At 44.6% G+C, this 27,501-nt stretch overlaps 1 protein-coding gene across 1 annotated transcript in view; it reads left to right on the top strand.

Moving 5' to 3' along the window:
• Window positions 1–13,475: 13,475 nt before the first annotated feature.
• Window positions 13,476–27,501, top strand: part of PSAP (prosaposin) — a 153,435-nt gene continuing 139,409 nt past the window's right edge. Inside the window, exons 1-3 of the mRNA XM_085603468.1 lie at window positions 13,476–13,735; window positions 25,297–25,430; window positions 26,544–26,618. Of these exons, the coding sequence (XP_085459594.1) occupies window positions 13,696–13,735; window positions 25,297–25,430; window positions 26,544–26,618 (249 nt within the window). The 5' untranslated portion in view covers window positions 13,476–13,695. The remainder of the gene's footprint in view (window positions 13,736–25,296; window positions 25,431–26,543; window positions 26,619–27,501) is intronic.

Raw genomic sequence — 27,501 nt, 5'->3', positions numbered from 1 at the left:
ACGGGCTGCGTGAAAAATTGTATGGATCTTGTTACATGGAGATAGTTTTTCCAAAAGTGTATCATGTGGATCAATCTGAAGAAACCAATGAAGTGAAACATACCAGACTAAAAAGGGGTGCTAGTGCTGCTGAAATAATATGAGATATATTTGGTGCAATAATTCCATCAGTTGGGGTGATTCTAAATTGTCACAATAGTTGGAAACTCTCTACTGTAGTTGACAAACTGTTAACTGATACTGCGGGAGAGTTCCTGGCCATAGATACTGAAATTATTGCTATGAGATCTATGGTGCTCCAAAATAGTCTTGCATTAGACGCCCTTCTCGCACATGAAGGCGGAGTCTGCCGAATGCTGAAGATGCAGCAATGTTACATGTATATCCCTGATAAAAGTAAATATTTCAATAGGGTACATTACAAACATTATACATCTGGAAAAAGATTTGAGCGGATTAAATGCTGATGGCGCTTCGAGATCAATGGGAAATGGACTTTCTGCAATTGGAAAATGGTTTACTAACCTGGGAAGGGGATTAGTGTGACACATCTTGAAACCTGTACTAACCACTGCTATATGCATACTAATGCTAATTATCTCAAGATTTACAGATGCATACAAACTAAGAAAGAGACAAGAGAGGTAAATAGAAAAAGAGATGAGATAGATAGATTAACTGCTTTTAATCGTTTTACTAAAAGTGTGTTGAATTTGTTATTTGCTAAATTTCACCTCCATAAACTTGCCTGATCGGTCACTCAAATTTGCTCAGTCGTTTCAGTCACTTCCTGGGCAACGCCTACCAGGGGCGTCCAATCGCAGGGGGCGGGAGGAGGGGGCCAAGGCAGCAACCTGACATTTAATGCAGGCCGCAGCACGGGAGCAGGCGCTCTAGGACTGCGCTGCTGCCCAATAGTATACTGTTTTTTAAACTGCTTTTATCGTTTTACTAAAAGTGTGTTGAATTTGATGTTTGCTAAATCTCACCTCCACAAACTAGCCTGATCGGTGACTTGACTTTGCTCAGCCGTTTCAGTCACTACCTGGGCATCGCCCACCAGGGGCGTCCTATTGCAGAGGGCGGGAGGAGGGGCTAAGGCTGCAACCGGATAGTTAATGCCGGCCGCAGCGCGGGAGGGCAGCGGACGCGCAGAGCGGGCACGCCGGTGGCACGCCGAAGGTGCACCAAAGGCTAGCCCGTCTGTGCCCATCTGGGGCCAGGGGCCAGTTATTATGCTCAATTTTTATCGTACACCTCGTCTGAACTAAAACTACTACTTACTGGAAACTACCCACTCAACCCCTCGATTCACCCTAGACTGATTAAGTATGGGATTATGGAAACAAGGGCCTCTTTCCCAGAACATCGCTATTCCCCCCACATAATAGGACACTCCCAGAAACAGGAGAAATATAGGCCCTCTAAACTCGCTCTCTGGCAAAACAAAAGCTGGACATATTTCTACTACTGGACTCAGAGCAACCAGATGTTCTCTTTCTATCGGAAACCTGGCTCTCACAGGAGTCCACCCCCAATATTTTGTCCGCACTTCCCAATAACTACTACATCCTCCAGGCAAATCACCCACTAGGAAAAATTGGTAGAGGAGTAGCCGCCATTATATGCCAGAAAATAAAATGTACCGCTCTAACCCCGTTAGATTTATCTTCGGATGGACAATCTTGTCCTCAAACTGGAGTCGGTCTCAGCCCCCCTATATTATGTACTGCTATACAGGCCCCCAATAACATGCCCCTCTTCTCCCAATCCTTAGCTGACCAGGTAGCACACCAAATAACCAAAAATGCAAAAATCTTGCTGATTGGTGACTTCATTTATTGGGCCAATGCCACTCTGCGTGGACCCCACTCCGCAGATTTAAACAACCTACTTACTGGGCTAAATTTCATTCAGCAGGTAACCTCCACAACACATATCAAGGGACACATACTCGATCATGTCTGGACAGCCAATCTTGCACTGTCCGCATTGATAGTCTCTCCTTGCACATGGTCTGACCACTATTTAATAAAGTTCGCCATTAACAACATTATCATGGTTAAACCCCCAGTTATTGAAGAAGTTATGGCAAGGAATTGCAATGGCATCAATAGAAATACTTTATGTAACACACTGGCTAACACAGTCCCAGTTGACCAATCATTCATCAACCTCAGTGAGGAAAATCTTACAGCATGGCTATTAGCAGCTAGCAATGAACATGCCCCCCTTAGGACAATAAGATCAGCGAGGGGCCATGAGGCTCAGAGATGGTTCTCTACTGATGTAAAAGCCAAAAAACTAGCCCTATGCCAATCTGAAAGGAAGTGGAGACGTAATTACTCTCCTGATAAAAGACAAATTTATTTCGATTAATTGAAGGAATACAAAAAATCAATTTTAACAACCAAGGCCACCTATTTTTCTTCTAAAATCCTGAGCTCCACCAACAGATCAAAAGAAGTATTCTCTAATGTCAATGAACTGTCCAACCCTGACAGGGTCACTATAAAACCTACACCCTCTCAAGCATTCTATAACTCTATGAATACTTTTTAATTGATAACATTATCAGGATTAAAGCCAGTATTCCTACCTGCCTCACCCTTGAGGCACTTCCATCAAGGCAGAGAAAGCCTTGTTCCCTCAATCAATTTCCGGCAATAAGCAACCAAGCATTCTTGGACCTCTTGACCTAAGTAAAATCTGGGTCACCCATGGACTGCTATCTGCCACATATTTTAAAATGAGTTTTTTCTCCACTACCTAGGCCTGCCCTCTCCCTCTTGAATGAGCAACTATCTCAGGGCTGTGTCCCCAGAGCCTTCAAAGAAGCACCTATTGTCCCTCTTTTTAAAAAAACAGGAGCTGATCCCCAGACTCTGACCAATTACCGTCCAATCTCTTTGCTCCCCTACTTGGCTAAGGTACTGGAGGCCCATGTGGCCAAATGCCTTTGTGCCTTTATCGAGCAGTCTGCATACCTTGACCCTCACCAAGCAGGGTTTCGCCCAGCCTACTAAACAGAGGCAGTGAAACTGACCGTGTTGGACACACTCCAGAAGGAAGCAGACATGGGCTCTCCTCAGGCCCTGGTGCTGTAGGATCTTTCTGCTGCATTCGAACACGGTCAACCACGGTATCTTGGTTAACTTTGTCAGGGCCGCAGGCATCCAGGGATCGGCTCTTAGCTGAATTAGATCATTCCTGGAGGACCGCTCCCAGTTCACGGTGCCTAAAATGAAAACTACATGTGGAGTACCGCAGGGTTCTACACTATCCCCTCATGTGTTTAATCTTTACCTTCTGCCACTGATCCAGTCCCTGAAATAAAGGAAGGTGCGTACATTCAACTATGCAGACAAACTTACTATTAATGTTCACCATTAATAACGCACCTGACTGGGCATCCGAATTCCAAGCTACTATGCCGCACATCAGCAATTGGATGGACAGCAACCATTTAAAACTTAACCCGTACAAGACAGAACTTATCCGGACAGGGGGTATCCATAATCCATGGAGTCCACACTTCTGGCCAGTTGAGCTGGGTTTTTCCCCCACTCCATCCCCTTCAGCTAAGCGTCTTGGGGTGACAATTAATTGTGACCTCACTATGAAAACTCAAATTGGATCAATTATCTCAACTTCCTTCTTTCAGTTAAGGAAGATAGGAAAGATCAGCAGGCTCCTCACTAGGGAAGAATTGATTCAAGTTGTTCTAGCCATAGTGATATCTCATATATACTATGCCAACTCTCTTTACTTTGGCATACCACGATAGCTAACTAAAAGACTGCAAGTGGTGCAGAACCAGTCTGCTAGACTTATTTTCCAGCAGCCTAGATGGCAACAAGTCAGCCCTCTCATGAGGACGTTGTATGAGCTTCCCATTCCACAACGATGCACCTTTAAGGTTGGCTGCCTTATCTTTAAGTCCTTGCATGGCACGGGTCCCAAATTTATCTCTAGCCTAATTCAAAGGCATATACCTACCCGCAACCTGCGCTCAGCTCACGTGAACCTTCTGGTCACACCTTCCTACAAATTGAAGTGACAGGCCGGCTGCAGGTTCGCAGTGCTGGCACCCAAATTCTGGAACTCCCTTCCAGCTGACATCAGATCCTGCACTGACCTCTTGAGATTCAGAAAACTTCTCAAGACATGGCTGTTCATCCAAGCATACGAATAAATCAATAGGGATCCGGCATCTCCCAGAACAGAGCCAAGAAACCAATCAGTGTACGCATGCTCTACAAGAATTTTTAATATAACATTTAAAATTACATAGAATTGGAGGATAGTCAATGCAGTTGTTACGACAAGATGAAAGCCGTAGAGCAATCTAGGCTAAAACTAATGAGAACAACAGAACTATAAATTGACATCAGATGGGATAAAGATAAGAGTGTGATGCTTGATTAGCCATCAAAGGGGGAAATTGTTGGAGAGGGAATCACATTTACACTTTTAATGACTCGAAAAACTGATTATGACACTTTCTGAGAGGAAAATGATAAACATGCACCAATTACACATTCAAGAAAACATGAAAAGTGAAAATAATTTTTAGGTTCTGTGTCATAAAAGCATGCAGAACAAAATGATTCCTAGCTGATATTGTTCATTAACTAATATAGATTGTGGTTTACAAATCGACAAAGTATTTTTTCATTAACGTGCTAGAAACGTCTGAATGGTGAACTCTCACGTTCTGAAGTTTACCTCTGATAATATGTCTAAAATTATTTATATGCGTGAATGACTATGGAAGTTTTTCAAATATTATGACTAAATATGATTACGATAGAGAATTTTAATGAAATCTATCTTTTGTGTGAAAACCTGTGCACCGATATTACAAAAGAAAAGTAGGTGTTATACATTCTTAGTTAATGATGTATCCGTGAAACTTTATGAGATTGTATTTCACATATATATTAATGTTACTTACCCAAAACGAAATTCTAAATATATGTTATCATATATTTACATGTTGGTACATACGAAAAGTAGTAATACATCATACTGACACGTAGTATTTGTAACCATACTAAGTGACCACAAGTTCTTCCGAGTTATACTAGAATCATGACGTATCTATATTTCCTATGAATGTATGCCTAATGATTCTATATATTTTATGCTATGTTAGCATATATTAATATGGGCCTTACTGCATATGTGAAGTTTCTTGACTAGCTGAAACCACTGCTTGTGAGAGAATTCCTTAGTATAACTAATATTGTGAAACAGTGTTTTCTTTCCTGAGTTCTCACGTACTGTTCAGTTTAAGGGTCCCCAGTTAGTTTCCTGCTTTACACATCCATTATAAAATACTAACTGTGAGAACGCTGGTGCCCAAGGGTCTTGTCTCTTTGGTAATATTCTTGGAGTCTTGTATTGCGCTTATTTAGTAAGAACTCCACCCAAAGATGTACATGAGCACCAGTTAGCATTATATTTGCTCCTTTCTTCCACCTATCGCTTCCCAAGAAGTGTCTGACCTGCATGAAACTCTAAATAGATATTTTTTTGGGCTGACAAGCTTGATAGCCTCCATCCCACTAGTAACTATACCCATGACCATCAGGTGCCTACACTTGCCCTCTATTATTCAGTGCCAGATTAAACCCTGTGGAGGCCCCTAGGCAGTCAAAATGTTGTGGGGGCCCCCTCGCAAATGATCCCCTAATACATTTTTAATTTTACCAACTAACAATTTTAATAAACCAATTTTATTACACTGAACTAAACATTAATAAATATTAATGCTATTAAACAAAAATTAATTGGAATCAATTTAAGAAAGCTTCATTGTAATTTTCTTTCAAGATCAAATAAATATTCTTTTTTTATCCGTTGTTGGGGGCCCATAGGTTGGTGCCTACTTTGCCTTTTTGGTAATCCGGTACTGCTATTATTCATGTACCAGTCGACTGTAAGAAGCAGGGTGCAAGAGAGTTATGCGACATTGTCGCTGATCATTCGCTGAAGCACGCCAACTTCCCTGTCCTGGGCGACTTCAAAGTCCACATGGATAATGGAAAAATGCCCTATGGAGTCTCAGTTGGCAGAAACCATTGAAGGTCTGAACCTGACGCAAAGGGTCACCGCCCCTACGCATATAGAGGGCCATATGCTGGACCTTATTTTTTCCAATGATCCAAACCTTGTAGTAGAGGCTCTGCTACCACTGACCTAGACAGAAACTGGAGGAAGGTCAGTCCTGATACTACGGGACCCGTGCTTCAAAATGCACCCCTCCAGCTGAAGGGTGACCCAAACAGTGATGTATCTAGCTTCAACAGCTGGGTCACCACTGCCTTAGATAGTGTGGCACCTCTTAGATCAGTGACATTCTCTAGGAAAATTGCTTCAGCCCCTTGGTTCTCCATGGAATTACGAGCCGAGAAAAGTCTTTGAAAGAAATTTGAACGGTCCTGGAGAAAATCCTACGACCCTGTGGCTAAAAGCTCCTACAGACTTAAGCGCAGCGCTGTGAGGGACTACTTCTCTAACCAAATTAAACTGTCAGACAACTCATGCAAAGAACTATTTAAAATTGTCCAAAGCTTTACTAAACCCATGGCTCTAGACAGCACAGTTACCCCCCTCCTATCCTCTGTGCTGACTTGTTGGACTTTTTTCAAGAGAAAATCACGTCCCCCTTGCGCAAAAGTCAGCCTCTGATCTGCATGGCACCTGGTCTGAATTCCGCCCACTGCCCCTTGATGTGTCTTTCAGGGAATTGTACAAATGTAAATCTGGATCCCCTGGAGACCCTTGCCCGGCTCAGTTTTTTAAACTACTTGCCCCCTGCCTCGATGTTCCCCTGAACCAGATCTGTAATTCCTTCCTGACAACTGGTAACTTCCCAGCTGCGTGGAAACAGGCCTACCTGCTGCCAATCCTTAAGAATCCGGATGATGACCCAGCAGAACACAAAAACTTTAGGCTAATTTCCCTTTTACCTGCACCAGCTAAAATTTTTTAGAAGGAAGTTCAGATACAACTTTCTGAATTCCTTGAATCAAACAATTGGTTCCATGATTCTCAATCTGGCTTTAGAACGGAATACAGCATGGAGACAGCAGTTCTGGAAGTTGCTGAAACCGTGCGAGAGGCTGTGGACCAGGGCAGCTCAGCAATGCTGGTGCTGCTGGGCCTATCCTCGGCATTCAACACTGTAGCCCACTCGATTCTCTTGGAGAGACTAAAACACCTAGGAGTGTGGGGAGCTACTCTGTCCAGGCTCCAATCGTTCTTGGAGAACCACTCACGAGTGTTTCTACGGCCTTATGATTCCTCCCAGAAGCCTCTTGTCTGCGGGGTACATCAGGGGTCGGCACTGAGCTCCTTACTGTTTAATGTATATCTCACTCCCCTTGCGACCTCGGCCTGGATGACTGAGAATTGCTTAAATCTTAACACCGAGAAAACAGAGGTCCTATTTTTCAACCAACTGACTCCTCCACCTTCTAAGCTTTGGTGGCCCTCAGAGCTGAACCCCCCACGAATTCCTGTGGTTTCAGCCAGAAATCTAGAGTTTAGATTTGACAATGACCTCCCCTGCAAGACCCAGATTTGCCAGGTCTCCTCCTCATGCTTTTGGAAGCTGCGAGCTTTTAGGAAATTCCTACACTTTATTCTGATAGATTGCAAGAAGACAGTGGCCCACGGATTGGTCAAATCCCAGCTGGACTATTCGAATAGTCTCTATCTAGGACTACCAGCCTATCTGGTCCACAGGCTGCAAATAATTCATAACACTGTGGACAGATTAATTAGGAATGTGCCGTTTCGCCATCGCATCTCCCCGCATATGCGGAGCCTCCACTGGCTACCAGTCAGTAAAAGGATTGAGTTCAAGGCGCTTATTCTGGCCTACAGAGCCACTAGGGAACGGGGCCCAGCCTATCTGAGACATACATTGCAAACCTACCAGCAAGACCGGGTCCTGAGATCAATTAACCTGAAATTGCTCAGGGTTCCTCGTTTTCTTAGGGCCAGGATAGGTGGTAGAACATTCTCGGTTAGAGCTGCGAAGCTCTGGAATGCTATGCCTCTCCACCTCTGCATGACGGAGCCCGAACCGGCCTTCAGGAGAGCTCTAAAAACCTGGCTTTTTAACTTTTCGTAGCTCTTCTCCTTGTTTTTCTCGCTGTGAATCTGCAACCCAGCGCCGGGACACCACCGTTGGAGGTACCCGCGCGCTTTATAAATTGTATTAATTATTTATTATTATTAAGATCATTCATCACAGTCCACTGCTTCCCATGTAAACACTTAGTTTGGATATAATTAGAATATAATGTGGTCTGAGGCAACAAACTCTTCTCACATTAATTAGATATGTAAATTTATTTTACGGACACTTGTTTGCCTAAACATATTGTGACGCTAAGGAAAGCCACCTGAGCACCAGAACAGCACAGCACAACCTGAGCACCACCAAAGCATCACTCAGCACCACCTCATCATCACTCAGCACCACCTCAGTATCACTCAGCACCACCTGAGCACCACTTCCTCACAAGAACACCACCAACTCAGTATCACTCAGCACCCCTCAGCACCAGTGCAGCACCCTCAGCACCAGCACAGCATCAGTGCAGCACCACCCCAGCATCAGCTCAGTACCACCTTAAAATCAACGCAGCACCACCTCAGCATCGGCACATCATCACTTCACCAAAGCACCATCTCAGCATCAGCACAGCAGCACCTCCTCATCAATGCACTACCATCAGTGAAGCACCAACTCAGCATCCATGCAGCACCATGTCAGCACCAGTGCAACCCCACCTCAGCAGTAATTCAGCACCAGTACAGCACTACCTCAGCACCAGCGCAACTCCAACTCAGCAGCAATTCAGCACCAATGCAGCACCACTTCAGCATCAGCACAGCACTACCTCAGCATCAGTGCAGTATCACCTCTGCACAGCACCAACTCAGCATCACTTAGCACCATCTCAGCATCAGCACAGCACCACCTCATCAGTGCACCACCACTAATGCAGCACCAGCTCAGCACCAGTGAGAACCACCTCATGACTAGCGCAGCACCACCTCAACATCAGCACAGCACAATCTCGGCATCAGCACAGCACCACTTTCGCATCAGTGCACCACCACCAGCGCAGCCCCACCTCAGCACAAGTGCAGCCTCACCTCAGCAGCAATTCAGCACCAACACAGCACCACTTTAGCATCAGTGCAGCATCACCTCAGCACAGCTCAAACTCAGCATCACACAGCACCACCAGAGCCTCAGTGCAGCACCACCAGCTCAGCATGACTCTGCACCACCGCATCACTTAGCACAGCCTCAGATTACTCAGCATCACCTCCGCGCCAGCACACCACCACCTCAGCACCACCTCAGTATCTCTCAGTACCACCTGGGTATCATTCAGCATCACCTGAGGATCGCCTCCCCAGCAGCACACCACGCCCTCAGCATCACTCAGCACCACCTTAGTCTGGCCTCTGAATCTGGCATCTGTTGATTCTCTCCTAGTGTGCCTCTGCTGCTCATGCTGTAATTCAGGTACTATTTCCCAACATCCACCCTCCTATTGCGTAAGCCCCCCCTAACAAAAAAAAATCTATAATAAACAAGCATTAGAGCAGGCAAGAAGAGATTGACAGCATTGCAACGACAAAGAAACTAGAAGATATTTTTTATTTAAATTCTTTTTTCAATAGGGTTTTTCAATTGTAATGTCTTCTAGATTATATATAAGGCAACAAAACCACGTAGAACACTTTTATATTATAACTTTACAAAACGCTACACAGCTGTCACAATGCTCCACAAACATACCTTAAACACATTGGCAAAGCAAATAGTTCTGGCCAATGGCGTTAACAATAGCCCCCTCACTCCTGTGGTGGTAGGGAGTGGCAGCGAGCTCCAGGAGGGCTCTCCGGCACTGTGCACAGGCGCCTGGCCTGACAGCTCTTGACTGGGTCCAGAATGTGGAGAGGTGATAGAGCGCGGGTCACCAGCTCTGGTCACTCATGCACCTAATACTCACCTGGGCCCAAACCACATTCATACAATAAGCTAGTATACCCCGCTGGCATCAGTTTTGAGTAATACCTGTAATTTTGTTATTCACCTTTACAAAGTCTTACCAATTCAATAAATTGTGTTTCATTTCCTTGATGAATCAGGTTGCTAGGTTAGTTTAAGGTAGAATGACATTTACCTCTTTACTCTGAATAACCACAGACTCAAGAAGTTTTGAAAACCTTTATCTTAGTTAATTTGTGAGTCAAAATTCAATTACAGTAACCACCTTCATCTCAAGAGGCAAAATACACCAAATAATTCATAGCAAACTAAAATGATCAATGATGATGGTACCTGAAAAGGAGGAAGGGGAAAAAGGGAAAATAGGCATAGAGGTACAGAATTATTGATTATATTTACCTATAGTCTAAGATGAACCCAGCTCCGTAATGGGGGCCAGATAGAATCTCCAAAACAGGTCACAGGTAGAAGAATGGGCAGATTCAGATCTGGAAGGGTAGCTTCTCCTAAAGTACAACGCCAGTGGTGCACCCCTCTCTGGCACTACTCTCCTCGAGTGTCCCTTTTCCGCAATCCCGCTAGATGAATAGATTATCGATCAGTATCTCGAACTCTCGGACAAAGTTTCTGGCAGCAGCAGGGTCTGAGACAGCGTCTCGGACAAGATCTGGAGCAACATTCGCGTTGGGTCAGTGACGAGTCAGAATGAAAGATCTGACAAGTCGGACGAGGTTTCTAGCTATCTTACCTCAATTATACTGTTCTTGAATCGTGTACCACCCCCTCAAGTATCAATTCTTATGTTTTCCCTTATTCCGATTGGTCAGGATTAGGAGGTGAGTTCATCACACCACTTAAAATGTAAGTTTTTCTCTATGAGCCACTGTTTATGTGCCCACCCCTTTATTTTCTTTTCCCATAGCTTTATTCGCACAATCATTTCACATTACTCACTCAATTAAAACATTTTATTCAACATTGTTGCTCTCGCTGGGGTCATCAATTGAGCTTCTCAGACTTCTTCATTCAAGGTGGCCTTGGCTGAGTGACACGGGTGCCATCATTGTTTCTGGCCAGTCTCTTTGCGCATGCGCGCAGTTTCATATGGTAGGGATTACAGTCACTCTCCGAGACCCAAATAAGAACTAATAATAAAGTCAGAAAAAGACACGTTAGAACTCAGAAACAAATAACTTCACTGCATACCACTTATATCTACTCTATCCCCATGTACTTATTTATATCTTTTGCATTAGCGTTTAATAAAACTTACGAGTTTTAGTTTAGCAGTAGCAGGTGCATTAGCATGTGAGTTCGAAGCGGCCATTTTTAGTGCCATTGCGCAGCTGCAAATGTTTCCCACCAAAAGCGACAGAGTCATACTACGTAGATGCAGTAGACCCATGCGCAATAAAAATCCCACGTTTTGTCGGCCATTTTAGAACATGTTACGGGTTAGTAATGCACATAGAAAAGCTTCCCCTAGATAAAATTGTTTGTGGTGTATTGCGGTTTTATTATTCACAAAACAAATTTGTTACATTATTACACATTTATTTGTGAGGATTGAATCCAAGCAAGTTTCTTTCAGGAATCCTTGCTCCATTAGGGGAGCTCAAGTTGCGTTACACCACTGGCTCACGTTTTATACGGTCCTAAATGCGAGACCTAGTGGCAATGCCAAAGCTTGTTTTGAAATTCTTCTGACCATAAGCGTTTTAGGATTCGCACTGTTTATGCGGACAGCACCATATACATAGTACCTATCACATACTATCACGCACTGTATCGCAGGTATGTGCTCTGACTGGCTTTTTGAAAGGGACAGAACTGACCATGGGTCTGAACATAACACTGATGTGTTGAATCATACAGAGTAACGCAGTTTCACTGTATTTTAGTCTTTGACAACAACCAACAACACCCGTTCAAAATGGCAGTCTCATTAACGGAAAATTACACTGTTAACAAAAAGAGACAAGCATATGCAATGCAAAAGATCTCGCATATGCGAGACTTTAAGCTATTGGCATTGTAAAAGACAATGCCTTTTGTTTATCTGCTTTGATAATTAACAAATAAATAAAATGCATTGTCATTTACTCTTGCCAATAGCTCAAACTCTTGCAAATGCAAGACCCATTTCATTTCAAGGAAGCGGCTGCCATTGTCCCGGGCTGCTTGGAAAGTGAAAGCATGCATGGCGCGTTGAATGTTGCAGGAAAGCATGTCGTGCCTGCAGTAGGAGAAACTTGTTAAAGAAAATAATGCTTACAGACTAAATAAGACATACTGTGTAACAACAGAAGTGAAAGGGCCAGTCCTCATGGGAGGTTACAAATGAAGACAAGGCGGTAGTGAGGAGCAATTAACAAGCATATAAAGAAACAGAATCCAGAATTCACGAAGGACAATGACACATGCCAATGACAAATATGGGCGGAGAGTGGGCGGGGCTTCAAGTCCATACTCAACTACAGCATGACTCGCAAAGCTGCGCTTGCGCTGCCCAGGCGCAACCTAAAAACTAACAAGCCTTTGCAATACAATAGGTCTCACATTTGCAAGAGTTTGAGCAATTGACATTGTAAATGACAATGCCTTTTATGTATGTGTAGTTTTTAAAACAGATAAATAAAAGGCATTGTCATTTACAATGCCAATAGCTTAAACTCTCGCAAATGCATGCCCTAAAAATTAAAAAAAACATTGTTAGGAGACAGCGTGTCCTGTCTGCCACAGCAGGCTGGACAAAGCTATTTGAGAAAATAGTGCTCGAGGCTGTAATTAAAGCCTTTCGAGCAATAACTCACATAACAGGGGGTGTCACCTTGGGAGGTTACAGATTGAGACAAGGGGGTACTAAGGACAGACTACTAAGCCTTTTAACCAATGAATAGTATGGTAGGCGCTTCAAGTCCCTACCGCAAAACAACATGTATCCCAGAGCAGAGCCTGCCAATAAGCAGCCACAGTTTATAGTGGACAATGACACAGGCCAATGAAAAATATGGGCGGAGCTTCAAGTCCCCACCTCTATACAGCATTCCTCGCTGAGCAGGCATGCGCTGCCAAGCTCCGTCCAAAAATGGCTCCGTTCCATGCAGCTCGGCTTTCGTCGTTTAGCATACGAAAGCAACCAGTGTTTGAGGTGGTTGAAGAGTTCTGGACGTGTGCGAAAATCGCAATTGTATTTCAGCAAAAAATGCAGACCATACTTTGCCATAATGATTGTATTGAAATATATAGGTGCATACATGTTACATATTTTTTTAACTAGACCATATATTTTTCAGACACTTTTATAATTGTACTTATTTTGAACTAATTGCCTGGTCATTAAAATGAGGCACCGCATTTTAAAATGGCCGCTTCGAAAACAGCGTTTTTTTTTATTAGATCCAGTCTCCACCTTCCCTTTGAATAAGGACTTTGTGAAGGCGGCGGCGGGTGGCGCGTGATTGTGTTGCTGAGTCAGTATCTTGAGGCGGGGCCAAGCTGTTTTTTTGATAAATTGCACAGTCTGGGAGCCGGTCAGCTGACTTCCTGCACTGCGGCCCAGTGATCCGGTAACGAAGGGAACAGAGGGTTTTGCGTATAGTTTGAGTCTGTCGTGTGGAGACGAGCAACCCATTTCGCAGGCAGCTATGAAGTTGCTGGTCGTATTCCCGTTGGTGTTAGCAGCAGGTAAGGGCCGTAGTTATTCGTATACACCCAACAATACAAATGCCACTAACTCTTAACGCATTGCACAATCCCACCCGTATTATGAGGCTCGGTGGTGGTGTTTGGGGGTGTTATGAGAGGGAGGAATCATTACTGTATGAGGGATAGATGGCATTGACATCTCATCCTGAATATTGAAAGGGAGAATCACTTTGTTTACGGGGCGTTGGGGCATCCTGTTAATATGGAGTCGGAAAGAGGATGACTAGATTTTGAAACGCAGGATCCACCTGAAAGTAACTGTTACTCTTATTAAAAATAGGAATCTAACCGTGCGTAGGTATGTCTCTTTATTAGTCTGGTATGCTTAAACATCTAAAATAATTGCTTACTTTTATTTCTACTCCTCACGTACAATGTGTGTGTGAACGCGCGCTACTAATTTTCAAACAAGTTTACCTATGACGGCCTTATTTCTTCGGTGGGATCATTAACCGAGGATCCACCTGTGCCGCTCCTGTACTGCTTTAAATAGGCTGATGCAGTTTGTGTTTTCAGAGATGACCTACGTTTCACACTAGAGCCGCACCCGTGGAAGTCGGAGAAAATACATCAATTTCAAAGGCTCCCTCCCTCTTTTAAAATAATAAGACCTGTGTTCGAAGTTGCTGAAATCACCGCAGCAAGCTTCTGAACACCAATACGGCCGCGTGCAATATGGGACGTCTGGTCACTTACTTATTTATTGCAGTTTTATATAGCGTGGACATTGACCAAAGGCGTCGGAGCGCTATGCAATAGCGCTGTAGCCTTAAAGGTGCACATGTTCAGGAGTAGCATAAAGAGCGAGGTGGCAAGGCTAGGAAGGTGCCCCATAAGGAAGTAGAATGGAAGGTCATAGGGCACCGAGAATCTTGCGGCCCTTCTCTGGAGTTCGAGCTCTTTGTTACAAATAAGAGTATACCATCAGTTTCAGTTTCAGTTTTTAACGTCTTTATTTCGAATATTCTTCATAAAAGACAAAGTATTTACAAACATACGATAAAAAGCAGTATTACATAGTCAATAGCATTATATACAATTTAAAAATTAATTAAAACCTAGTTAAAACCTCAATTAAATCAAATGAATTCATAAAGACAATGAAAGAAGATTGTTATTATACAAATTCAGTTAAAAAGATACAGCATCAATACTGGTCAAAGACACAATCTTGAAAGGTAACATACTAAACAGGTTGATCATGGCGGTGTATCATAAACTATCCTAGACCTTAATAACCAAGCCCATCCTAGGAATTTGGCCATTCCGATTGAAAGACATTCAGAGGTGTTAGTTCTCAAGATGAGTAGGGCTTCCCTGCTTGACCGGGTCTTTAATCTATTGCATATGGGTTTTAGCCACTTATGTCGAGGTTCATGATAGGCATTGCAAACAAACAAGAAATGACCTACTGTTTCTTTATGGTTAATGCAACATGGACAAAATGGGGTCACCGGCTTCTGCCAGCCACTGGTAAAGGCCCGTAATGGCAATGTACCTAAACGGAACTGAAAGTAAAGTTTCCTATCTATGGTTTTAACAATTATATCCCAAAAACACTCGGTGTAGGGGACTATTTTATGTTGCAGAAACAAACCAGTCAGGTTCGATTTCTCTGAGAGAGCAACGTGTTCATCCTTGACCATAGACCAAAAAAGAGATTTAAAATCTTTTTTAGAGGGAAAGATGTGAGAGCCCGGCTCAGACCACAACTGGGGAAGGCCCATTCCAGAAAGAGGGTTTCTGATTGACTTGAACCAAGGGATTTCGCCTGCCCCTTGTTGTGATCTAACATCCTGAAGCTCTTGGGCGTACATGGCAAGTTCCGGTGTAGACCAAATTCGTCGCCATAACGCCACCAACCTATACTGTGCTTGATGTTTAAATGAGTGGAGCCCCATGTCCATCAAAAGTGGTAGAGCTGGTGTTGATGGCGGAAGACTAACTAAATTTCGGAGGAATTTGTTTTGTATCCTGTCAAGGACAGCCAGGTCTACACAACCCCAAATATCCGCCCCATATAATATAGCAGAACTAATTTTTGCACTGTATATTTTGAGGGCGGGCAACACCCTTTTGGTCAAAGAGCTTCGCTGCTCCTTCACCAGACAGCCGGACAAGTGCATTAGTTTCAAGCTAAGCGCTGCTATTTGCTCTTTCCAGCGTAATCTATAGTCCATTGTAACACCGAGATAGGTCATAACTTCAACCTGTTCCACGCGTGACCCATTCATCATGACATTGCCCCTCTGTGGCTTTTTCTTCGTGAAGACCATAAACTTGGTTTTAGTAATGTTAATTTCTAGATCGTTCTCTTTGCAGAAATCCACAAATTTATCCATAGCTACCTGCAGACCCTTCTGGGTTTTGGCCAATATAAGCGTATCATCCGCAAATATTAAAAGGGGGAATTTACTCCCACCCAGAGATGGGGCATCAGTAGGAATTTCTGAGAGAAACTTAACCACTTGATTAATAAAAAGTATAAAAAGGGTAGGGGCCAGGACACAGCCCTGTCTCACCCCACGAGTCACAGGGAAGGTTTCTGTGACCTGGCCCTGGCGACCCCACCTAACTCTAGCAAAGTTTCCCTCATGCATCCTGATGGTAAGTTCTAGGAGCGCAGAAGGAACACCCATCTTTCTCAATGCAGCCCACATCTTTCCTCTGGGGACCAAATCAAACGCTGATTTGAGGTCCACAAATGCAGCGTATATCATGCCACCTCTCAGGAACACAGTTTTCCAATAGATCATGACAAATCTTAGTATCTGGTCCACAGTGCTGATGTAAGCCCTAAAACCAGCTTGTACTGGGGAGATAATGTCAACATCAGTCATCCAAGTGTCGATTTTTCCTAAGAGCATTCTGGCCACTACCTTTTGAAGGGCATCAATAAGACTAATTGGACGGTAGTTTCCTGCATTAGTTTTGTCCCCTTTTTTAAACACGGGCAGGATCTCTGCCCCTTTCCATGAATATGGAATCCGCATCCCTCTAGCTATCGCATTAGCTAGGGTGGTTATATACGGAACCCAATGCACCTGATCATACTTAAAAAGGTCCGCAGGGACGCAGTCCATACCGGGGGCCTTACCGTTCTGGACTTGTATAAGAGCAGCTACGGTATCTAATTCTGTAAAGACAATATGGTCAAATAAAGGCACCGCAGTCTGAACACTGGCATCTTCCCAGGGGTGGGAGATCCGTACCGTGTTACTAAACTGCGTAGCGTAATGTTTGACCCATTGTTCTGCAGACACGTGGTTTACAGGTACTTTCGAGTCCCCAGTCCCGCCCCATCTCACAGCCTCCCAAAATTTTTGTTGGTTAGATGAAATGCTTGCTTGGTATAAATCTAACCAGCGCTGTTCATCCCAGTTGGTTTTTGCCTCTTTGAGTACTTTCTTGTAGTTAACCCTAGCTAACCTAATATCATTGGCCGACTTAGATTTAATAGCAGCTAATAAGGTGCTATGGGCAAAACGACAAGATTTATCATACCATTTATTCTTGGTGGATTCTAGACCATTATTTCTACCTTTAGTGGGTTCATTAAAAAAAGCTTTTATCTTATTGAATAAAGACTCGTGGATCAACCCTATTTCTTCCAGGGAGGTGTCTTCATTGAGTAACGTTACCATCAGATTGGTGGCTACTGAGACTTCCACCGCAATCTTTTCTAACACGGTAGGGTTGTCTATAAGCCTAGTCCAGCGGACCCTTCTGCAATCATTTGATAGAACCGCCTCGGCTGTAACGGCGGTGGATGCAAAATCCATTCTGTAGCCCTCATTTAGTAATAATGTAATTGCCAGAGGGTTATGGTCACTTTCAGATCTTTGCACTACTTCCATATCCTTTAGGAGTTTCCAAAATTCTATCTTTATTAGGAAGTAGTCAATACGACTCGAGTGCCTGGAATTATCAAATGTGACCTTTCCCATCAAATCAGATTTGGTTCTACCATTAGCTGCACGCAGATCCCATTCAAGACAGAGGCCTAACCACTGCATTGCGGCCTCGGTAACCTTTTTAATAGGAGGGATGGATAATGGTGGAATATTCCAGATTTGGTCAGTTTCCCCATATCCTTCGTTGTCGAGATTGGGAAAGGGTTCAAAAGAACAGTTAAAATCACCTGCCACCATTATACAAATATCGCTGGAAATGTTGCCTAGTAAGCAGTCTAGATCACTGACTGCTCTCATAGGCTTCCCACCAGGTTGCCCTCTTGCATATATATTTATCAGTGAAAAAACCTCTTTATTTTTACCAGACAATTTCAAAGCAAGAATATCACTACTTAATGTAGGAATATCTTTAATTGTAAAAGCTAGAGATTGCCTGATCCAAATGACCAGACCACCTGTGGGACGGCCTTTTGGTCCTTTACAGGCTGGTTTGTAATAGTTAAGATAGCCAACCCGAAAGGTGGCAGCGGTAGACCAGCTTTCCTGAAACATAATAACATCAAAAGAATCCACAAAAAAGCCCCAGTCATCTTCAGACATTTTCCCTGTTAGTCCCGCTATGTTCCATGACAGGACTGAGAGAATATTACTTGCATCTTTCTGCAAGTTATTAGATGGAATCATAGTCTCCACTGGAACCAGAGGACTATATATGGGATTAGGAAGTGTTACCCCATCTACCTCCCCTTGTGAATTATCACTCTCCCCTGTTACAATCTCAGCCCTGGAAGAAGGAATACAGTTGAGAGCACTCAATACGACTTCACTCAGCCCTGGAGTCGACAGTGAATTGTCAAGTCAATCCACACCTTCCAAGCCGGATAGCGGAGCAAACCGGTTTGTGAGTTGCGGATAAAACAAAGGATGGGCTGGAGTATCAGGGTGGAATCTCCCTCTTGGCCTGACATTTCTAGAGTGTAGGGATGGCGTTTGAGGACCGCTTGTACATAGAGCGGGATAGAAATAATTCGGCAACAAAGTTTGCACATCCCCAGCTCTTCCAAATCTAGGTTCCCTACTGATAAAATTGGCCACCCATGGTTCTCTAAAATTTATCACCACACAGTCTCCCTCGATCTTTTTTACCATAACCTATCCAGTCCACCCTTCTTACATTAAGAATTTCAGAATACGTATTGGGTGGGAGCGGGCGATTTTTGTTAAGCCAAAATGTTACCTTATTATGGAGGTCCATGTGTGTTTCTCTTTTACCTTCGACTAAAGGGGCCACGCCAGTTAAGATGATGGTATAAGGCTGTGACTCCGGAGGGAGATTAACAGTGTTTCCTCGGGATTGGTTTAAAATATGGTCTGAGGGTTTGATCATGACTGCTAGGTGTTTTCTTGGCCTGGGGTTGTTTATCGGCCTTCTGTCTAGGTATGACCCCCGAGATAACTGTTTTCTTGGGGGCCGATACAGATATTGGCTGCGTGGCTTTTGACAGAATGGGTCCCGCTTTTAAACTTGACACCCCTACTTTTTTATTCACCAGATTGGATTTCAATGGTGATGGGGCAGTGGGGGGCACGCCTTTGGGGATTAAACTAGTTAGCGTTCTATTTACAGATGCTATATTCTCTTTAAGCAACCTATCCAAGGAATCCATTTTTACATTCAGTAGTCTTGTCCTTTCTAATAGTGGTAAGAGCAAGGATTTCATTAATAACTCTATCTTGGCCAGGAATATGCCTTCTGCAATATTAACGGTGGTATTATGATCTTCATATTGACCCGCCTTGTTAGTATTAGGAAACCGAATAGGAGGGTCAATAGTGCTTCCCACCCCCTCATTGTATTTGTCTAGGTCGGGAAGATCTAGCCGTTTACGTTTCCCAGGATTGTGTGAGGGTGAAAGATGTAACATAGGGGGGGAGATCACTTGCTCTTTACTAAAGTTTAAATTAGGTGAGTCCGAGAGACCTGATTTCTTTCTAGACTGGTCTAACAAGATGGTAGTCCCGCTGTTTAGTGTGTTATCATGAGCAGTAATAAATGAGCTATCTTGACCCTCCACCACCAACTTCACAGTTTGGGTCTCGGGGGCAGTTACAAGCACTGGATCAATATTATCAGCATTGCTAACAGTATCTACAAAGGAAAGCGAAATAGGGGAAACTGCCTCATTAATTTTCCCAAGAGAAGATCGTTTACCTGTGATAATATCTAATGATAAGCGTTTTTCAACAATAGCAATTTCTTTCTCCAATATTGCAGTAGAGCGTTTAAAAAACTGGTCAATAGTACCCGTAAAAGTACCATTAGAAGTAGAGACCTGGACTTGCCTCTTTTTTCCAGATCTTAGGGTCATCTTCGAATAGACAAGTAACCCAATTAGTTCCTCAAGGAGTGTCAATGGGTGGAGGATAAATGTTAGGAAGGTGGCCCGGCCTCTGACGGCCACAGACGGCCCGCCCTCTGCCCGGGCTCAGCCCGGCGCCGCCCGCGCGCGTCCCGCGACGCGGGGGGAGCCTGGATTCAAGTAGCGCCTCCAGGCGCGCTTTCCGCCGGATGTGGGCGGGTCTGTGGATGGCTGATGGGGGCTGTAGTCCTCCTCTACTGCGGCCTCAGAGCAACGGGAGGCGGCGAGGGTGACTACCAGCGCCAGTTCTAAAGGTGAGCAAAGGTCTGCCCCTGAGCCAGGAACCAGGTAGGGTCTGCTGCGTAGCGAGGCAAATGCGGGCTGCGATTCAGGTTCTGTTCCCCCGCTCCACCGGGGGAGCCTGGATTCAAGTAGCGCCTCCGGGCGCGCTTTCCGCCGGATGTGGGCGGGTCTGTGGATGGCTGATGGGGGCTGTAGTCCTCCTCTACTGCGGCCTCAGAGCAACGGGAGGCGGCGAGGGTGACTACCAGCGCCAGTTCTAAAGGTGAGCAAAGGTCTGCCCCTGAGCCAGGAACCAGGTAGGGTCTGCTGCGTAGCGAGGCAAATGCGGGCTGCGATTCAGGTTCTGTCTATACCATCTCGCACATACATTAATTACAGTCAGAATTGAGCTTCAGATTGAACGTTTATGTAGTGTTAGGAGTAAGCCAAATCATACCAAGATGGAGTGGTTTGTTTCTCTGGAAATGTATCATGTTTGTATATTTTCCTTAAGTGCATTACGTGTGTGTGTAAATATGCAACTCTAACCACTAGTATCTGTAGTAGACGTGTGTACTTGCTACCTTTCTTATGTGGATTTAGAGTTTTTCTGTTTGTATCCTCTTCTTTGAATGAATTTGCAACTTGTGTATATATGCAACTCTAACCACTAGTATCTGTAATAGACATATGTACTTACTAACATTCTTATGTGAATTTAGAGTTTTTCTGTTTGTATCTTTGATGTAACTCATGTACCCCGACGTCCTTATGTAATGTAACAGGTCCTTTTGTATAGCGCTCTGACATCTTCTGTATAAAATCGCTTTAAATAAAAATTCAGGAGCATCACGAGGATGGGGGTGGAGGTCCAGTTTTTTTTTTTTTTTTTAAATGTCTTTCGAATAGCAAGGATTTCAGTTCTGGTTTGATATCCGTTGCGGTTGGCATGGGTATATCTGCAAGTATGTGAGGATGACCATTCTGGATAAGGAGGTCTAAAAGAGGGATTACATTCCCTGCATGGCACAGAGTGCATTATCAGAGAGACTCCATCGTCGAGTTTAGAGAACTCGTAGTTGTGATGTAATGGGCAGAGGAAGGCAGTTCTGTAGGTGGAGAAGTAATCCTATGGGTGAAGAAAGGCATCAGTTCCCTACACCATCGGATCCGGTCTCCAGCTGTAGAACCGGGGAAGTTGAGCCTTCAGCCGAGAGGCAAAGAGGTCCAATAGGCAGTGGAATTCCAGTCCGCCACTAAATTGTCCTTGCCTGGTATGTATTCTGCCAGAGCAAAAACAAGGAGATGATGGACAGAGCGCTGACACTTTTCAGACAACCCCCCCCCCCCGTCACAGATCTGGTTTGAATCCATCATTGCTCTTTAGCTCACTTTGCCACCTCAGTTCAGACCGAGCTATATGCAAATCAGTCTTGACCCTGTACCCCATGGGAACAGTCCATACCACGAGTTATCAATTGAAAACCAGCATTGGCACAGCCAATAGGTCTCTCCTAGGCAACTTATAAGTGTTTAGTTATGCAGTACAATATGATTGGTACAACAGCATCAACTGTTGCATGGCTAAACACTTATAAGGACCCAAAGGCGAGACCTATTGGCTATGCCAATACTTGTTCCATCTGTGTCTGGCTAGTAACAGGGATGCACTGGTAAACAAGGAGGGCCTGTTGTAATTGTACCTAGATTTTTGTGGTATGATGCACCGGTTTCCTCCATCTTTCATTCCCATCTCTCTAGGTAGGTCAAAGTCTGATGGTGAAAAATAAGTCCTCCAATAAGCCCCCCAAACTGTTGTGCTTCACGGTGACAAGCTGTGTGGCACCGAGGACAGTCTGCTGCCATTTCAGACTACAGAAAGTTAATTTGTAGATGGATCACAGCCTATTTGCTCAGTTGGTGGGCTGCTGCAGAGATCTGTGCTTGCCCGCCCATTCATATCTTTCGCTCTTTCCACTGTCTAAACTAAAGCATGCTTAGTTTGGTGGGGAGAATCCCAACACTTGGCATGTACAGCGCAGCGAAGCTGCAACTCTGTGGAAACAAGTGCGGTACAAGAATGCATTTATTTTTTACAATAAATGATTTTCTTTGCCCTGTAAAAATTGTTCCTCTGTATACTGCGCTCTGATGCCCACTTCGGTGCCTTGTCAATTCAGGGAAGGATGGCGAGGCATCTACACCACTTGTGCATACCACACACGTGCAGCAGGAAACAACAATTGTGCCATTCAGTGGCAACAAGTGCATGGGATTCATTACCTGTGGAGGTGCAGAGTGTGATTTCAGCATCTATATTGTGCGGTTGAGTTAGATACATAAACCACCCCATATGCCACCAGAGGGCTTACTCCCCCTCTATTCAGAAGGTGCTCCGGCCTCTCTGCAGCTCATTTAACATGCAGAGCCCCCACCATCCCTAGCAGTTTCCTCTGAGATGCTCAGGTTATGGCTCGCGCCAGGGGTGCTCTACGGCAGGAAACCGACTTCCGGTTTTCGGAGCACGCACCGCTTTCAGGTCAGCGGTCTAGTGCTCACGAAAACCATAAGAAGCACTTCCGGGTGAGGCCGCATTTAACCGCGATGGCCACTCCCGTCAGTGCTTCCAGTACTGAGACGTGTTGCTGCTTGGCCGCCTGCTTCCACCCATTGACTCACCGCCTCCGGACTCTCGTGGAAGAGAATCACGAACTTCCTACAACTCCCCCCGCAGGTGTATGCCGCGTCACACGCAGGAAGCGTGGTCACGGGCTTTCTTGCCTCCCCTTCACCGCGCCGGTGCGCCTGAAACCCGACTCCTTCTGTGACACGCAGGAAGCGTGGTCACGGGCTTACTTTGCCCGCTCGCCGCGCAGGAGCGCATTTGTACCTACCTTCGTGACACGCATAGGGAAGCGTGGTCACGTATTTACCTACTTTGTCCCCTCACCGCGCAGGAGCGCATTTGTGCCTACCTTCATGACACGCACAGGAAAGCGTAGTCACGTATTTGCCTACTTTGTCTCACTGCGCAGGAGCGCATTTGTACCTACCTTCATGACACGCACAGGGAAGCGTGGTCACGTATTTGTCTCCTTTGCCCCCTCACCGCGCAGGAGCGTGTTTGTTGGCTCCATCACATGCTGCTGTCCGGCAAGCGTGTATGACGGCCCTTGACCCTCTGCACGTAAGACGTCTGGATCACCAAGACAACCCTCCTATCTGGAGTACCACAAAGGGACCTAAAACCATCAGATGTCAGGTGACTATTGACTCCCAACTACTAGCCCTGTGTTATGGTATGGTTGTTGCGCCTGTACGTGTGATCCACGAAAGGAAAGCAGGTGCACTAATCATTGTTGTTCCTCTGTTTAGCTGGCGATACCCCAGAGAGCCACACTTACACTCGTTTGCCCAGGGTACTTTTAACCTTAAATCACACCCTACCACAAAGAACAGTCCCTGCTTTACACAATGCAAGTATGGAAACAGTGATTTTCAATGCTTCCACTTAAAGCTTCTTTTTCATAAAGACGACTGGAAAAAGCGAGACCTATTGGCTATGCCAAGCGGCCGTGCGGCTGCGAAAGTGATCGCGATCGGGATCAAACATCAAAGCGGCAAAAGTGAAAGTAATCGCAGTAAAAGCAGCGCGCGCGCCCACGCACATGCACTGTAGCTCTAGGCTGGCCTGGTAGCACTTTTTGGAGCCCTCTCAATAAGTCTCGCCAGACCAGCGCATGCGCTGGGTCAGGCGAGACCTAAAAAGTACTAATTTGTCTAAACTTCTGTTCACAAATCAATATTCTGAGCATTGATAATGAAGTGCTGTAAAATGTGGCGCAAACGAGAGATCTCATGAAATGGGGTAGAGGAAAAAGGGCCATCGCCCTGTGGAGAGGGAAGAAATTGTACTGGAAGTATCCTCTATTCGACAACTTTTAGGTTTATAGTCTTATGTAAAGTATAAGGGCAGGTGCTGCCAACTTGGATGCGGTCCTAGCAGGGAACATTCTTGAAGGGGAATGTGTTGGTAGCCATTCAGGCTTTTTGGAGGCAATATGAGTGATTTATGGAAAAGGAAATTTTTCAGTAAAGGGCCCAGTGGGGTGGGCTGAAGGGAGTGAGATGAAGGGGGCTTGGTGGGTTGTATGGTTGCCAACCTGGATATCTTACAGGGGAGAAGGGGAAATCCATTTGAGGGATGTGGCTGGAGGGCCTGGTGAAGGTTTCCTTCTTGTGTACAGTGGTGCGTTGAGCATGGTGGAGGAAGACTCCACCGCTGCCTCACAGCTTATCCCTAGGCCAGGATAGGCTGCTCCTGCCTAAAGCGCCAGGAAACGCTCCCGGGTGATGGAGAACTGTACAAATACACATAGCATAACAAGGGATACAAGTATATTGTGATCATGATTTGTATGGTGTAATATCTTGTGTAAGAGAAGTTGGAAGACTTCAATGTAGTAAGAATGGCCAGCAGATGTGGTCCTGGGTATAGTGTGGCTACTGGAGTTGGTTGACTTTAACCAGTGCATTTGGGCAGCAGTGGAATGGCTTTATTTAAAAAAAAAAAAAAAAAAAAATTGTACTTCCCATGAAGTATTCAGTGTGATACTGTTCTCTGCATGCGAGGGAGGGTGGGGGGAGGTGCACCTCCTTCGGTAACCCTTTAGTGGTTATGGAACAGAAAAATCTGTTGCCATCTTAGAGGAGTAGTCTCTTGACTGAAAATGCTATGAATTATATTAAATAAAATTGCAAGATATTAAAACGAACTGAGCGAAAACAATACAAAAATTGGCATCTGAGCAGCAGGGATTTCAGCCCAAATGTGTGAACACCTGCAAGTTAACAAGTGTTGTACACCAGTTCATTCTGTTTAGCATTGTCTTGGCAATTTAACAAGGCTTGAAAGATCTCATGAAGTTTTAAAGGGTATTTAATTTATAATTTTTAAGAACAGCCTATTTCCTCTTGATTTCAGCTGCAGCAATACCCTTGCTGGGCAAGGAGCAGTGTGTCAATGGGCCAGAGATATGGTGTCAAAATGTCCATACGGCATCTCAGTGTGGGGCTGTAAAGCACTGTCAGCAGAATGTATGGAACAAACCTACTGTGGTAAGTAGGCTTCACATTTGTCATTGCATTGGGTATTATGAGTTGATGGCACTACTACATTCTACACGATGAAAGCAAAACCACAGTCTGTTTTATGCAAATCTCCCCCCCATATGTATATGCAGGTTTTGAGGGAAACTTGCATTGTCTTCAGTTCTACCAGTTCATGCATCTTCCAGTTGCTTTCATAAACTAGGCTACTAGCAATCACTAGTACCTTGTGAAAGACAAGACGAGGTTTGTGCTGTCCACTCTAATCCGCCATAGTGAGTGACCTGATTCTAGTCAAGTCAAATATGATTGTCCTCACACACATCGTCCTGGACTTAAATATGGGAATTTAGTGTATTCTGGATATTCTACCCATGGTTTGCTTCCATCCACCGGATTACCTAATAATGTACCCTGTCCTCCATAGGTGGACAGCCTAGGAATAGAAGTTATTGTTGACCGTGTTAGGTAGCAGTCTGCAGTAGAGATGTTTCATTGTAAATCATGGGGAACATTTGTATAGAATGACCTCCCCAGAGTGCTATGAGGATGTGCAATTAAACAATGTAGAGAGGCTTCTCGTATAGCTCAGCAGACTGTGAGGCCACACTAATGGCAGACTGTAGACTCTACCGTGAAAGTTATGTAGGAATACCTCCTTATTTAATCTATAAATCGTAAGTTCCAGGCTGAAGAATTTGGTGCGTTTGAGAACATGCTTATGATTTCTCAGGAGCCCCTCCTAAGCTCAGTTATTTCTTAGAAGATCAAGGGCAGTTGTACTATAATCTAAAGCTTGATTAATGTTCTCCTGTCCAGCATGGGACACTTCTGGAATAGAGCCAACTAAGATGTGAAAGAGCCCCTCTTTTAAGCAGTACATAGTGCAGGAGAAGTGTTGGCATTCAAAAAGGTCTCCCTGAGGCACCAACTCTGGGCGAAGGTGATCATGTCAAATAACATTGCGTATAATCAAGTTTTATGATAATTGCAGTTTATTACTCTGCAGCTGAAACCCAACTTACGCACATGGTGCAATTTTTATGCTGATGAGATGTGTGAATCCTGTTGAATTACGTATAAAACATTCTTCTTCTTTTTTTTTCTTTTTTCCCCTCCCAGAAAAATATGCCCTGTGACTTGTGCAAAGAAGCTGTATCGGTGGTTGATTCTTTTCTGAAGGATAACAACACTGAGGTGGGTAATTGATTGTTCATTATGTTACCTTCTAATGTTTATCTGCTGTTCAGGTGGTCCTCACTAAAGGAGTCCTTTTTAGGTCTCGCCTAGGCAGCGCGCATGCGCTGCCCTAGGGGACCTTTAGCTATCGGTCTTCACTTTTCAAGTACTGTGCTTGTGGCGGCATCCACCATGCGGCAGTGACGCGTCGCAAGCACGAGTGCAGTGCTTGAAAAGTGAAGACTGATTGTTGGGTCTCGCCTACGCGGCAGACAGTGTGTTTATACCGATGCTTGCAATAACAAGTGACCACATGATGGCATCAGAACATTATGCATTGTATGATGCATGCGCTGCCTGCCCCAGCTGTCTCGTGCTCCCTTGCAGCAGGCATCTGCAGACCCTGAGACCCCCCCCTTCTCTCATTCACCAGCGCTCCCCCCCCCCTCCACACACACACCTCACTGGCCCCTCACTCTGTGCCCTGCCAGGGACTTGCCGCGGTCGCTGCTGCTTAAATGGTTAATTTGGAACTTGGTCTCTGATAGTCCGACTGCAAAGGGTGGCGAGCAAAAACGTGGTAGTACCTCGCTCCAACATCGTTGGGCCCCAGAGCTTTACTTTCTACTGTGGAAGTGCGATAAAAGGAGTGAGCCGGTTAGGAGCCAGCTTCTACGTTTATCCGCCAAATGTTACTGCTGAGTTAGTGTGTAAAATAAAAATGGCGCTTTTTAATTTGTAATTTGTACTTTTGAAACACCTTATGCAAGGAAAAATTCCCTTTTTCATGTGCGTGTTCTAAATTTCCTAAACATTTCACCTCCTATTAGCATGAGCTGCTGCGTGGAATTTTAATTGAAGCCTGGTGTCTGCCGCAAGAGTTTCTTTCAGATCCTAAAAA

This window comes from Triturus cristatus, chromosome 1_2, assembly GCF_964204655.1.
Source record: "Triturus cristatus chromosome 1_2, aTriCri1.1, whole genome shotgun sequence".
Taxonomy (NCBI): Eukaryota; Metazoa; Chordata; class Amphibia; order Caudata; family Salamandridae; genus Triturus; species Triturus cristatus.
Note: the sequence above shows the minus strand (reverse complement) of the source record. Positions and strands in the feature narration are given on the sequence as shown.